This window comes from Triturus cristatus, chromosome 11 (assembly GCF_964204655.1).
Source record: "Triturus cristatus chromosome 11, aTriCri1.1, whole genome shotgun sequence".
Classification (NCBI taxonomy): Eukaryota; Metazoa; Chordata; class Amphibia; order Caudata; family Salamandridae; genus Triturus; species Triturus cristatus.
Genome location: NC_140594.1, coordinates 225857968 through 225873450, shown reverse-complemented (window position 1 = coordinate 225873450; position 15483 = coordinate 225857968). Strand labels below are relative to the sequence as shown.

The 15483-nt window shown below is 44.6% G+C and overlaps 1 protein-coding gene across 2 annotated transcripts in view; it reads right to left on the bottom strand.

Moving 5' to 3' along the window:
* ANKRD13A (ankyrin repeat domain 13A) overlaps positions 1 to 15483 on the bottom strand; it is a 350794-nt gene that overhangs the window by 60495 nt on the left and 274816 nt on the right. For both annotated transcript variants that reach the window (XM_085636228.1, XM_085636229.1), the window contains one exon: positions 11650 to 11813. In XM_085636228.1, coding sequence (XP_085492354.1) covers positions 11650 to 11813 — 164 coding nt within the window. The remainder of the gene's footprint in view (positions 1 to 11649; positions 11814 to 15483) is intronic.

The window sequence follows — 15483 nt, the reverse complement described above, 5'->3', positions numbered from 1 at the left end:
TTTGGTAGATGGAAAATTGCTCTGTAAGAATTAGCTATTGATATGTCCAGAGCTGCAGCATCTTTACCCTTAAGAGATTCGCTCACGTATGTTAGTGTTGGCTGCAATTTTCCACGCAGTACCTGTAGCAAGGGATCGAGATGTTACGTCAGGCAGCATTTTCTTCAGTGGTTTCATCGCTAGGTAGGTCATAATTCCCTTTCTTCGTAGGGATTCCAGCTGGGGTTTAAATGAGCTTTTGTGGTACAGAAGTTCCAAGATATTTATAGCTGTTTGTCTGGTCCAGACATTGCCCGTCTAAATACCAGTTGATTTTTTTCTTTTTATGATAATTTACTGCCATGATTTTCGTTTTCTTAAGAGTTATTTTTAGGGCATTCCGTTGTGAGAAGAGATGTTAAAGACCGATGGGGGTCTGACTTATCAGCACTAGGTTGTCCGCGTATAACAGATTTGTCAGCAACATTTTTCTAAATTTTGGAGCATGTGATGTGCTCTTGTCCAGTTTCCCTGGGAGATCAGCGAGGAAAAGGTTGGAGAGTAGAGGCGCTAGGACGCACCCTTGCTTTAGCCCTTTAGAGGTGGGGATTCGTTTGGAGAGGTGTGTCCCTGCACCTAGTTTGATCGTGATCCAGGTGTCAGTATGTAACAGTGTGAGCCGGTCTAGGAGGGGTTTTGGAACCCCCCAACTTTCCAGTTTTTGCCAAAGTTTGGCTCGTCAACATGGTCGAAGGCAGCAGTATAGTCAATAAAACAAAGAAACAGGGGAGTTTTTGCCTCTTTAGCTGCCACGATGTTGGTTGTGGTTCCTTGTCCCCGGCAGAACCCAGTTTGGTTTATTGGGATAATAGAGTTTTCTGATGCCCAAGATGTTATTTCGTCCAAGATTGTTCCCGCGTAGTACTTGGCCTCTATGTCAATGAGAGCGATTAGTCAACAGTTGTTTTGGGATTTCCTGTCGCCTTGTTTAAAAATTGGACTGATAATTGATCCTTTCCAGGACTCCGGGATTGTTACTGCACTGTTTATGTCCTTTAAAACCGGTGATAATGCTTTACTCCAGTATTCCGCATTGTGTTTATATAACATTGGGGGGATGCCTATGGGGCCTGTGGCACCTACAAAACTGCACCTGGCTATTTATCTCTTTATCTGCATTGCTGTTGGACCATACCATTCCTCTTTGGGGGAGGATGAGGGGTCTGGCCCTGGTGCCGATTCACTTCCCTGATGTCGGAGCGTTTTCCTCAGGGAGTCGTGTTGCTCTGCTAGAATGGGATTGTGCGTCAATTCTTCCCTGTAAATGTTGCCTCTGTCCTTTCTCGCGTTACCCATTTCTTTATCCGCTCCCTCATACTTTTGGGCTTTGTTGTTAAAGTGGTTAAAGAGGTAATCTACCCAGGCAGCCTCTCTTATGTTAGAGTTTATTCCAGGATGATTTGGTCGCTCGATTCTGTTGATTGTTTGCCAAAACTTGGCGCTATTTTTTTGTTTGGCGTCGTGAAGTTCGATTTTTTTCCCATTTCTTTCTTTTTATTAGCGCCTTCAGTTTCCGGAGGACACATTGCAGGTCCAGGTTTTGCAGAGTTTTACGAAGCCGCATTAGTGTTTGGTTTATGAGCCGTTTGAGTTTTTTTGATTCTGGGCTGGTTGTCATCATTGTTAAAGTATCTGCCATTTGTCTCGATTTTGTCCCTGTCCCAAGTTTCCCGCCAAGGGTCATAATGACGCTTTCCCATGCTTTCACTGGTTGGGTTGGTGTATCTTTCCCTTGGTTGTATAATGGTTTAGCGGTGGTTGATATTGCTTCGATGTTACTGGGGTTACACCTTATTCGCTTGAGGTTTGAGGTCGTTCCTTCTATGTTGATGGTTTTGCATGCCTTTAGTGTGAGGACTGTATTTACTTTTAACGTCACTTCCTGCGGTAAGTGACCGCTGTGTTCGTTGTTGCCTATTCTGAAGAAGGCGATTTTATTGAACATGGTTAGGGTTGTGAAAGTAAAATCTAGGAAAGAAGAGGTTTTCGATGAATGAAAAGTGGCAACCGGATGATTGTCCCTCTGGAAGCGTCCATTCAATGCTCTCAAGTTTCGATGTTCGAGTTCCTGGAGCAGGTGCTTTGAGCATTTTGTTGGTTTCTCAATTTTAGCTAGGCCCTGATTCGGTGCTAGGCCTCATCTTGTCCGGGCCCTAGAAGATGCAAGTTAAAGTCGCCTGCCAGAACGATGTGATCAGTATCTTGATCTTCCATAACCCTTTTTATTTCTTTGACCAGATCTTTAGCTGCTTTTGGTTTTTGTTTGGGGTGCACATAGATATTGATTATTATAACTTCCTGGCATTCCTTGTTGTACTTGAATGTTATCATCACAGCCTGAATGGCGCTTGGAGTTGCAATTTGGGCCTCTATGGGTAGAATTTCTCCTATTGTGGTTATTGAGGCCAGTATCATTAATCCCCCCCGAGCGATAACCAAAGTCGGATCCCTTTGTACCTGGAACTAAGTGGGACTTGTAACCCTGAAGCTCAAAAGCCTTGTCTTCCCAGGTTTCCTGGAGCAGTATCATGTCGAAAGTTTCTAGGTAATTTAGTCCCTTACAGACCTCAGTTTTACTAGCTAGGCCATTGATGTTCCAAATCACGTGCTGTTTTGTTTTGCTCTGCTGGGGCTCTCAGTGAGCTGCGCAACCCTTGTCAGTTGGGTCGCTCTGATGTTACTGTTCGCTGTATTTGCGTCCAATTCTGAGTTGTAGATGTTGAAGTTCTGCCTAGTTGCCCGAGGCCTGTATTCATATTGAAGAACTTTGTGCGAGTATTGTGCGTGTCAGGGGTGCTGCTCTTTGCTCCTTTTAATACGGAGGTGGTGGTTTTGGGTGGTCTGTTAGAGTAGACATTTAAAAAGGGTGTTGGATAGAGAGGTTTTAATTTAGCTTTCAGCTTTATCCCAAATTGTTGGAACTTGTTTTCTTCTTTCGTGATTTTGTTAGCTGTCTCGCTAGAATTCCATCTTGTTTTAGTTGCCTGTGGGCATTGCGGGTTATTAGTTGCTTGAAATTCTATAGAGAGCAGATCTACAGAGCTTATGTTTTCTAGGCTTGTTATGGAATGTAAGAGCCGCAGTACGATCCCTCTGTTTAGTGCCTGCTCTTCCCCAGGATTCATACTCAGGAATGAATATGATGGAGTCTGTTCCTTCTGCGTTTCGCGCCTCCGTTTCCTGGGTAGGGACTTCCTCATGAGGCGGGGGCCTTAATTGAGTGTAGTTGCTCATGGCGGTTCCTTGGTTGACTTTAGTGTGGGAGGTTTGCAGAGGGTCAATTGATGTCCTAATTTTATCTGGCGCGTAGGTTATGCTCTTGTTCCCGCTCGTTGGCTGTTGTAATGACTCCCTATTGTTGTTCAATGGGTTATCTTGCTGATACGGCCTTGGATTTTGATCCACTTTGTTGATCTTACTTGGTTCTTGCTTCGGTGGAGCTAGCTCCTTTTTTAATTGGATTATCTCCGGTTTGTTATCATCTGTTGGAGTGCTTTGTGTTGATGATGTTGAAGGTGTCCCCGCAATTGGTGCCGGGGTAACATTTTATCAAACGGTCGGGTGTTCTGACCTTTCAACCAAAGTGGAAGTTGGGGCACGCCTGATGTCCTTGAGTTCGAATTCAGGTACTGCTAGGGTTGCCCGAGGCTGATTTTTGGCGCAAAGTCCCAGGGCGGCTAACTTCCTGTTTCTTCCCTTCCTTTTTTGTTTATGAAATGCTTTCAGGGGGAGAGTGGTTTTTATTGGCTGCACTCTCTTTTATTGTTACTTTTGCTTCACTGACACCAAGGAAATGGGTTAATTGGTGTCAACCCCGTTTTTTGATGCTCAGGAGTTGTTGTTTCTGTCCTAGGTTGGCCATCCGTAAGTGTGCCATGTGGCGTTTATTTTTAAGTCTGATAGTAGGACTCCTAACATTGATGGCAATGTTAATAATTTGTTGATTATTGGAGCACAGGTGCATTCTGGTTGTGGAGTTTTACTTCCGTGGGCCGCTTCTTGCCCCCGCTTTATAAGACCGCCGAGTTCGGATAGCTTCCTATCTATCCCCGAAGTAAAATCTGCCAAAGTTTGAAGGACAACGAGCTGTAGGTCCAGTTTGTGTGATTGATATTGAAGTGCCGTGGCCGAGTATTGCATTGTGGTTAGTATTGTGGCCCATATAGAATCTGTGTATGAAGGTCCAGTGGGGTTGCTTCTCTCTGCCCACGGCGTGTTTGCGACCGCCACAGGCAAATGATTCGGAATGGGTTTTAGGTTGTATGAGGCAACAAGTTCCTCCCAGTCCTGCGAAGCAAGGAAGGTCATGTCTCCATTCGTTGAGTGGGAGTCTTCATAAGGAGGCAGCCTGCAGCGCACTGGAGGTGTGTTGCCCGATGGTTCGTTGAGAGCTGGAAGGGCTGCCAGGGTGTCAGCTTGTGTAATTTGTATCTGAAGAGGGGAGCTATTTTTTGGTTGCGATGACGGTACCCATATTTTGTGTTCTGCCCGCTGGCTTGATTCCAGAGAGAGGGCTTCGGAGTCCTTTGGGTCCGCTCGGTCATTAGTTTCCCCTTGCTGCAAGGTATTTGAGGTGGCTATGTGGATCTGACCCATGGTTTCAGATTTGAGGGATTTTTGAGCCTTTTGGTGTCTTGCTGGGCTGCCTTTTGCATTGCTGGTTGTCTCCTGAGCTGGCTCACTGCCTTCTCTACCAACTCTGACCCCAGTCAGCTTGTTGGCCTCTCTATTTATCCAAGTATCTATGTCTTGGTTGGTAATGTCCAGGTCTCGATCCGTAGCCGTGATCTTTTCATAGAGTTTATCCTTTGTGTGTGACGGTGGTTCAGCCAGTTTTGTAGTGGTCTGTGAAGAATGATCAAGTTTCCCTGGTTGTAGGGGGGTTTGCAGCCCTTTATGTTCTCACTTTTGGGTAAATTACTGTTCCAGGGTCTTTCAAGAAAGAACATTTTGTATCCATTTTTGGTTGGAGGATGCATGTTTTTTTTCTTTGAGATGACCCCTCAATGTTTACGAGTTCTTTTGGACTTTGGCTTCTCGGTGCCGGTTTCAGGTCGGTTATGGTTTGAAGATTTATTGACACCGGGCACCCTCACACTTGGCTTTGGCTTTCCTTTTTGTTGATTTGGAACTTGGTCGGGGGGAGGGGGGGGGGGGGGGAAGTCCTCCTTACTCTGCCTGACCTCATATCCTCCGTATTAACCTCCTTCTTGCCTGGTTTGCATAATGATTGATGCTTAGTGCTCGCTCGCCCCTTGGGTAATCTTTTTTTTAGTCCCCTGAGCCTTCCCTTCGACCTCTTGGGCCCCTGTTTAGGCCTCCGATGTTCTCTGCGCCGGCCTCTGTTGCCTTGCTGCACCTATTACTTATAGGCGGGTAGCTAGGTTTGTGACGGACAAGCAGGCGGCGTGCTGGCGGCTGACAGCAGATAAACACCAACATTCAGCTATGGCCATCTTGCATTTCCCAGGGCCTTAGTGGCCACAACGGAGAGAGTGCAATGTTGAGCCTATAAGCATATCTTCTGAATACCCTCACATCTACAAGACTCCCTAGAGTTCGGATTGAGCAAACAATCTTTTGAGAATATGGCGGCCATTGTCCGGTACCATCACAAAGTTTGTGCTTCTTTGGCACACACAATGAAAGAGGTCCTGAAGGGTACATTTATAGCTGGGAGGAATCCCTGGTCAGTTTACCTGACTGTGGCATGAGCCAATGTGAACCTGGCCTGGTACAACATCCCAATCCCACTGACGTCATTAAAAATCGTACTGAAAAAAACAAATCAGGCTTCTCGCCAGGCAGGAAGATATTAAAACCATAGAAGAGTCCAAATGCAACATCAAGGTGATCATAAACTTGTATGGGGAAAAGTCTCTCTAGCGATACCAGAGTAGTGCTATAAGGAAGACAACGCTCAAGCACATTCTTTACTCATGGCTCGCCCAATTAAAGATCTAAATGGAAGCTGGAAGTCACTCGCCACTTCTGGCTCGAGCAGATTATGTCATCAAAGTGAAGCTACATTGTACCCTTTTAAATTATCAGCATCTTCATTCCTTTCAAAATTCTGATGTAAAAGCACCCTCCCCATGCTAACATGGAGAAGAAAGGTCAATAAAACTGGCCTTAATAAGCAAACATGTACAACACAGGTATGAGCAAATGCTCCTAGTAAATTTGTTTGCCATGTCTGTAACTTGTCTTTTTCATTGCCCCAGTGTCTGTGCCTTCTGTTTTTTACTCACTAAGCTTGAGGCGCAGCACCGGCAACTTGGTAAACAAAAAATAGGCCACAGAAAAGGGAATGGGTTCCAAATTATCGGATATATAAAAAAACTATTAAAGAGTATCAGTAGTGAATAAATAACTTCCTAAGTACAATCCAGTCGATACCGACTTCATACACAGGGACCTAGCGAGATATGTTCAATAATTTTGGTTTGAACGGAGGAAGATTGGCTTGAAAGGCAAGGACCACTTTGAGCTGACCTTCTACCTCTATCAGTTTAAGAAACTAAAGTGATTTAAATAATGGACAGAGAAGAAAATCAGAGGGGTGGGTGAGGTGATCCATAGGGAAACCTAAGAACATTTATTGATATAGCTGCAGAATCGGGAGCAGACAGGTAAAGTATTTTCAAGTTCCTGCAACTGAGATACACGTTCCATGTGCAATTAATGGGCAACTTTGAAACCCCAGAATACTTTCCCTTAGAGAACACATTCTTCAGACTTTCTTACAGAGGGAACTCCAGCAGTGACAAATATTGGATACTTTTTATGCCTGCCCTCCTTGGTATCTGCTACTCCGAAATGTTTGCTGGCAAGATTGTCCAGGAGGGTTGTCAGGATGTGTATCCCCCCTTCTCTGTATATCTAAGCTCTCCCTTGAAGTGCTGTCTGCATCTTTGTCCCCTTTAGCGTCTGACATCACTGATTTTGTTGCTTGAATTGAGTTTATCGCTAATGGGGAAGCAGCAGGCAAACTCTCAGTTTCTGTAGAATAGCTGCAGTGGTTTATTTTTGTAAGCCCCTAGGTACCAGTAATTGTATACTGAATGGCCCTTGCTGCAGGTATTTCTGCTGCCAAATGTGAAATCTCCCTTCTCTCAGAGTCCACGCTTCTGTTTGTAGCTCTATCTTGGGAAGTTCTAGTTACATATTTACTTTAGCTAATGGAACACCCAAAGTTCTCTTGCCAGTCTGTAGTTTGCGTGTCTTGCTCTTTTTAAATTGCCTTTGCGCTTTCTGCCTGAAGTGGGGCCCGAGTTTCACTTTCAGAATTTAAGTACCATCTGCCAAAACTGTCCAGTTTGAGGGTTATGTCTATACACTGCTTTCACTTTCATGGAGGTATAGTTCCATACAATAGGCTCTTCCCCTGTATGCCATTATACTGAAGCCTGCAATTGAAAGCTAAAGGAAGTGACCCCCACTGCTCCTACCTGGAGCACTGTCAGGATGACCTCACTAGGGTGCACACACTTGAGTCTCCTGGCGGTAATGGTGTGGGAAAAGGACTTTGATGGTTCTGTGGTGGCTGCGGAGGGGCCAGGACCTTAATGTTCTCGTCGAGAGCGGAGGCTTTCTCTCTGCGTCTTCTTGTGGTGTCGTTCAGCCACAGGCATGCTCTCCAGAGGTGTCAGAAAATGAGAGGTAGGGAAAGGCAACTGTAGGAGTAAGGGGTTTGCACCAGTAATCCTCAAGTATCAATTCAGCAGCAGCGGAGGCCGAAGCAAGATTATGCGGCAAAAGAAGGACCACAAGGGCAACGCAATGGAGAAACTGCCAAACCCTGCTGCAGTGAATCGCTCCAGCCTCTTTGGGCCAGATGTATGACCATTTCATTTTACAAGTCTCTAATTGCAATTTTTTGAGACTCGCAATTAGGGACTTGCAAAACGCAATGTACTAATGTGTCTCAGACACATATAGTAATTCCCAATCGGGGTGCACATGACATGCCTCATCAATATTCATGAGGTTCTCACAGGTATGGCGGCCTGCAGGGGTCAGCAGACCACATTGTCTGTGATTGCTTTTCAGGTCTCGCCTGAGCCAGCGCATGCGGTGCACTGTGAGACATTTAGTAGCGGGCTTTTAAAAGTGCTACCCCACGCTTTGGCTGGCCCAGCGCTTGCGTTCACGCGAGCGTGCACGCGCGCAGCCGCCAGCTTTCAGCACCCGATCAGGCACCATCTGGCTTTCCACTCGCTTGCTCTCTGAACTCCTCCGCCCCTCCCCGCCTTCACTTTTGCCGCTCGCATCGCTCGCGGAATTCAAGCCTCGCGCGCGATCTCTTTTACTTTTGCCGCTCGCATCGGGCCTCAAGGCTTGTTAATTATGTCTTCTCTGTACTACTTCCACTTCTTGCACTTTTCACTTTACAACATTCTAGCGACAATAGTATTTCTTCTTTTATGCATTTTCACGGGGTTGCCATGGTTACGGACGCTTCTTGTCCATCCAAGGCTTCCCTGACGCCTGACGTCACCGGACGTCACTGCCTATGAGACCATATCATGCAGCTGCTGCACATACTCGTGTCAGACTGCAGAGCTTTGTAACAACATCCTGCCTCGGGATGTAGGATTTAACTTTGGACTTCCTGTGGTGAGTGCTTGAGCGCTGGTCTATTTTATTGCCAGCGCAATATAATATTTTTCGATCGGCTTACTGTCCCATGTTGCTTGCCAGCACAATCAATGGCCTCCATACTGATCCCCTCGTTGAACCGAATATTTGCATATCTCTCTTCTATGTGGATGGGTTTTCATGTGAAACCCCATGTTGTAACAGAGACTTTTCTAAAGCTCCCTCTACTGCGATACTACTTGAGCATTCCCTCACTTGAATCTGGTCCCTTGCATCTGTAACTCCCCCTATACCAGGCGGCTGCCCTTTGGCTCACTTTTCCGTTTTAAACTGTTTGCCGCTTTTCTATGTTCTCGGCCGACTCTCAGAATAATTTTCAATCCCCTCACTGTACCTTGTCTCTTGCCAGCGCACTCTATACTTTTCATAACGGTCCCCTCTATGTGATTCATCACTTCTTCCCCTGGCTCCTCCTCCCATCGTGCTTCTTCATAGAAAGCCATATTTTTTAAGGAAAGAAAAGAGACAACAATGGTTTACTTAGTTTCTGTTTTATGTTTGTCAGCTATGTCCTTTCGTAAGCCACCTGACAATAATGAATGTCAGAATCGTCTCATTGATGCTTCGCATAACATCTTGACTAGCAGGGACTACATTCATCAGACTTCGAAATGTTTGTCCCATAGTCTTTAATTAACCCGTTGAAAAAGAGAGCACGCTCCCAAAAATATTTACTGCAAAAAATATTTACTGCATTAGGCTAAATGAATTAATTTTCTTTATGGAGTACAATAGAGATGGGTTCACCTGGTTAAATCTAGGGGCTGCGGACATGGGGCTAGGTTTAAAATACTGAGCAAAACTACACTGAGAAGTGTATACCATGACCAGCGCGACTGGAACTATGCGATTATGCTGAGATTTTCGCATAATTGTAGATTTGCCACATAATCCATCATCACCCGCATACAGATCTTAAGAAAAAAAATTGTTTCTAGCTTATACGATACAAAAGTTAGTAAGAAGCATTGGCATAGCCAATAGGTCTCGACTTTGGGACCTTATAAGTGTTTGGCTATCCAGCACAATATCCTTGGTGCAACAATATCAACAGTTGCATGGCTAAACACTTATAAGGTCCCAAAGGCGAGACCTATTGGCTATGCCAATGCTTGTTATATAAAGCAATTTTTGTGTGGAAATGCAGCCCGTTTTCCTTAAAACAAAAAAAATGCATTTAAAAAAGAAAAATGAAAAGTTTCCTTTCCATTTTTTATGAGTAGGCAGTGGTCCGTGAGACCACTGCCTGCCTTTAAAAAAATGTTAGGGCCCACATCTACAAAGGGGAAGGGGTCCCTTAAGGACCCCATCGCATTTGCGAATGAGTTACCAGCACCTACCAGCTCATCCACGGAATCAGTCAAATATGAATGTTTTGCAACTGCATTTCGGTTGCAAAACATTCATACATGCCCCGGTTACTAACTATTATGAAGGGATGTCCTTGAAACACCCCTTCCTAATACCGACTAGAAAACCCTATTTTGCAAATTGGTGTTAGGTTAGTGACTCGCAAAATAGGGTTGGTACATGTAAATGGCTCTTTAGCAGTTGCAAACGGCCTGATTTTTCAGTCTGCAACCGCTAAAACCCGTCATATATCTCGCCCCTTTGTGCTTTGGAAGAAGGGGTAATCAAATGTGCACTTCCCTCTGAGCATACAAAATATCAGTCAAACTCAAGATAAAACAACAACATATGCTGAGCAAATACCTCTCAGTGAACAAATACAACTACTAGTCCAATCATAAGCTCAACCAACTCAAATAATTTCACCAATTTCTCTAGATAATCTAACTAATATTCCTGAGGGAACTCATGAAACATTGTTCATGAATATTCTAAAGGAGCTCAAAGAGCTAAAGATGAATCATGTCGGGAGCCATGCACTTCTGGTTCAAATAAGTTTACCAGTACCATGAAGTCACTCTGCTATGTAAGCGTGCTATGCAAAATTTATCCTAAACCTTATATATGGCGCACTGAGCTTTTAGCAGACTCAGACCATCTTTTTTTTCACACCATATGTTTTTAACTTTATTGGCCTGTCAACCTACTGCTATCTGTTAATGAACTACCGGTGACTATCTCAACAATAACTGCAAAAAAATAGCTCTGGATTCAATCTCCAAAATGCATACAAGCACAACATACATGAATACGTGCACATGGGCATATCTGTGTTTACATTTGATAACACATGAATGCCCATCCTACTGCCATTGTCAATGTTAGTTAACTGTGATAGAGGGCGCATTCAAGCTACTGCTGGCCCCTGGAGGTGCATTTGGATGTACAGCATAGCTTTTTCTGTGTGATTTGCATTTAATTCTAACTAAGCCTATGTGACTAACACAGTTTTAGCTTATGTTTATTGAGGGCTATCTATGTTTGCCTTACCTAGCTAACCTTCTGCCAATCTTCGGTGGCTCAAGCGGAAAGAGAAGTACTTAATACCTCAGCCCCTACTCTTCTTTCCACTATTACTGATTTAGGACCAAGGCAAGAATATGGGCTGAAGTTTTACTACAGCAGAAAAATAGGAAGCAGACACCTGGACTATTCACTTCAACAGAGTGCCCGGTAGCTTCATGCTGCTGGTGTGAGCACCATGCCATACTTAGTTTAGACTGCCTTAGACTGTTCTTTTTATTTACTAGCATTCTGAACATCTTTAGATGATCAAGCCCCAGCTTCCTACTCCGCTGCGAGAGTTGAACCAGCACCAGCTCCCAACCAGGAGAAATGAAGGCTGCTTGATCCATAGCATCAGACAGGCCAACCTGGGAAGGAGCAGAATAGAACCAATATGATCAGTGACATCTGGGGCAGCAGGACGACTTCTTCCACTGCAGTTACCAATTTGCCATTTTGTGGTTGGCAGAACACCATATGGGACCTTAATGGGCAAAAAGAAATTAACAGCAGCACCAAACCATTTATACTTACTAAACTCTTGGAAGATTCCAGCAAACTCTGTTGTATAGCAAACTGCATAATTTCATCTTCTTCCTCATCCCGAGTGTGCATACTTCTTCCATTTTCCTGAATGTGATAAGACGGGGGTATGGCAAATACAGACTGATCAACCTCAAACTTAGAGGAACAAGAATCTGAAATAGTAATTTAAAAACCATTAGTGAAGGGAGAAATAAGTAGCACGATAGCTACAGCCACAAAACACAGTCATTTCTTTTTATCATTGTGGGTGATAAGTCTGGCAAGATGGTGGCCCTCATTCTGAATAACAAAGGAATTCCTACTAGGGAGCAAACAGAAGATTTGCTCAGGGAGAAACAGTCCAAAAAGAGAAGAAAATGTGGTAATGTGGTGTGGAAAGTCTGATGCAGCTTGTTCGCTCTCATAATTAACAGGAAAACTCAGGTGGTATTGGTATTTCTACAAGAGGTTTTACTACAACCAAATCCTGGTGGTTTCACCACACCAAAATCCTGGGCCACTCTAAATGATGGCCGGTGTCTGTCCAGCAAGTGGATCTAGTCACACAGCCACATTCCTGTTGGGCGAAATGGCATGTTCTAAGCTTTTAACTACCGCAATGGAAGCATTATGTTAGACTGTGAGCATCTGTTCTTGGCTTGTAGTGCTGTAGATTCACATGTTTTGCATACTCAAGCCATCTAGTGTTGGTTCCGGATGTGTGCAAGGTTTTTTTCTTTGAAGAAGTCTTTTGAGTAACAGGGTATAATGACTCCTTTTTTTGGTTTCCTGCAGGCGGCTGAGAATGGAGTGTAAGAAAGCGTCTGTACAGAGATGTGCACGCGTATGCCAAGGCAAAAAGAAACTGCAATGGCCACAGGTGTCTGGGGAGGAGGGTGGGCACATGTGAATCTACAGCACTACATGCCAAGAACAGATGCTTTCATGGTAAGTATCATAATCTGTTCAAAGGAATGTGTGGCTATAGATACACATGCTTTGCATAGACTGTAAGGAAGCGGTGGCTAACCTGTGGGTGTTGCAGTTGTTTGAAAAAGTGAACGTAGCACTGCCTGACCTACATTAGCTTGTTGGCATAGTAGTACATCCACACAATAGTGCTTTGTGAAAGTGTGAGGTGAGGACCATGTAGCTGCTCTACATATATATCATCTAGTGGGATATTGCCAACAAAAGCCATGGAAGCCCCTATTTTGCGAGTAGAGTGTGCTGTAGGAGGCGTTGGAAAAGTCTTTTTGGATTTGGCATAAGATGTTTGAATGCATTTAATTATCCCACTGACAATGCCTGATTTGGATATGGGCTTTTCTTTATGAGTGTGTGAAAAAGCAACATAGAATTGTTTGGTTTTATGAAAGCCTTTAGATCTGTCAATATTTCCGTAACTGAGTCTGGTTGAAGAAAGAATACATGTAACTCAACTGATTGGTTAAGACGAAAAGGGGAGACCATCTTTGGAAAAAAAATTGGGTTGGTGAGGTGAACCACCCTATCCCTGTGTAGCTGGAAGAAGGGTTCTTCTAAAGTTAGTGCCTGGAGCTCACCAAAAAGTCTAAGTGAAGAGATGGTAATTAAAAAAGTGACATTCCAAGATCGGAATTGGAGGGCACAATTATGTAGTAGTTCAAAAGGTGAACCCGTAAGTCTTGTGGGAATGATATTGAGATTCTAGGTAGGTGCAGGTGGAACTCGAGTTGCAATCACTCTCTTAAGGCCGTCCATGAAAGCTTTGATGACTGGTACTTTAACCGCTTCAGTGCCCATGACGAGATGGTCTCGTCATGGAGCGCAGTTGCGCTGTGCCCATGACGAGACTATCTCGTCATGAACCCCGCCCGCTAATGCAACGGCCGGCACAGGGCGGGGAAAGGGCGTGGCACTGAAGGGGTTAAACAAAGTTAAGTGTTGCCTATTTTGCAGAAAGACAGCCACTGCAGTGAGATGTAATCGTATGCAAGTGAACGCAAGGCCAGAGAGTTGTAAATAGAAGTTAACTAACAATCTTTTGTGTTGTAGCATGAAATGGATTGATACTGCTAGTATGACAGTAACAGACAAATCGTTTCCAATTAGCTGCACAGCATACTCTAGTAATAGGCCTACAAGCTTCTTTGAGAATGGTCATGCGGGAGACCGAGATAATTGAATTCTCTGACCTCAGGAACCAAATCGCTAGGTTGAGTTCTCGGGGATTTGCTTGCCTGATTTCTCCATGGATTTCAGCGAGAAGGTCTGGGTTGAGGGGAAGCTTCTCGGTTGAAACTGAGAGTTCGAATAGTGTTGTGAACCATGGCTATCGGACCCATGTGGGAGCTACTGGTATGAGTGTGCGGGAGGTATGCCTGAGCTTTCGAACCAGAAACGGAAAAAGAGGGAGAGGCAAAAAAAGGTATGCAAACAAATTCATCCACAGAGCATTGCCCTTGGATAGTGGGTGTAGGAACCTGGAGGCGAAGTCTGGGCATTTTGTGTTGTCTGCGGTTGCTAAAAGATGTATTTGTGGAAACCCCCACTTGTGGGAGGAGGACTTTGGGGTAGACTCCCCCCTCGTGGACTTTTGGCCGCATCCTGCTGAGATTGCCAAAATCACTGACCATTCCTGGGAGGTCGTCTGCTAGGAGATAAATTTTGTGAGGCAGAGCCCAACTCTAAATAGTCTGAGATAAGCGTGATAACTGTAGAGAGTTTGTCTCCACCGTTTCTGTACACAGTACACGCTTATCATGTTGTCCATCCGGACTAAGACAACTTTGCCGATGAGGTGAGGTAGGAATGCTTTCAAAGTTACATGAACAGCTTAAATCTCCAGGTACTTGATGTGGAGACCCTGGTGTTTGTTGTCTCAGAGATCCTGGACTGTGAGATTCTGCAAGTGAGCACCCCAGCCTGTAAGTGATGCATTTGTTGTCAGAATGATGTGGAGCAAAGAGTCGAGAAAAGGCCGCCCTTCTAACAGTGATGAGTGCGGCTATCAACACTAGATTCTCTAACTGACCCTGTGACTGAGCCCATTGTTGTGCTAGACAGCAGACGTATGTGTAACAGTGCATGGGGAACCATGGCGATGCATGATGCCATCATCCCCACCAGGCGCATGACAGTTCTTACTGTCAATTGTTGATTGGGATAGAACTGTGGTATTGGCTTTTCGAAATTTTGGATTCTTGCTATACTGGGATAGGCTAATCCAACCTGTGTGCAGAGGATAACCCCCAGATAGGGTTGAATCTGTAAAGGTTGAAGATGAGATTTTTAGAAACTGATGGTGAAGCCTAGCTGATGGAGCAGGTTTATGGCACTTGTTGACACAGTGGAAGAGTGCTGGCTTTGATAAGCCAGTCGTTGAGATACAGGAAGACATGGATATTTTGTCTGCGTAAATGCAATTGCTACCACTACTAGGCATTTGGTGAATACTCGAGGTGCAGTAGTCTCCCCGGATGGGAGGACTTTGAATTGGTAATGTTTGCCTGCTTCACAAATCTTAGGTATTTGCGATGTGCTGGATGTATTGGAATATGAAAGTAGGGTTCCTTTAAGTCTAGGGCTGAGAGAAAGTCGCCTTGCTGTAGAACTGGGATCATGTCTTGAAGAGTGACCATATGGAAATGCTCTAACAAGATGTAATGATTTAAGGGCCGTAGATCTAAGATTGGTGACAAAGACCTGTCCTTTTTGGAGATTAGGAAGTACTGGGAATATACTCCTGACCCCTGATGTTGAAGAGGGACGGGTTCTATGGCTCCTTTGAGCAAAAGAGCATGAACTTCTTGTTTGATTAATGTTTGGTGTTCCAGAGAGAGCCTGTGAGTGTGAGGTGGA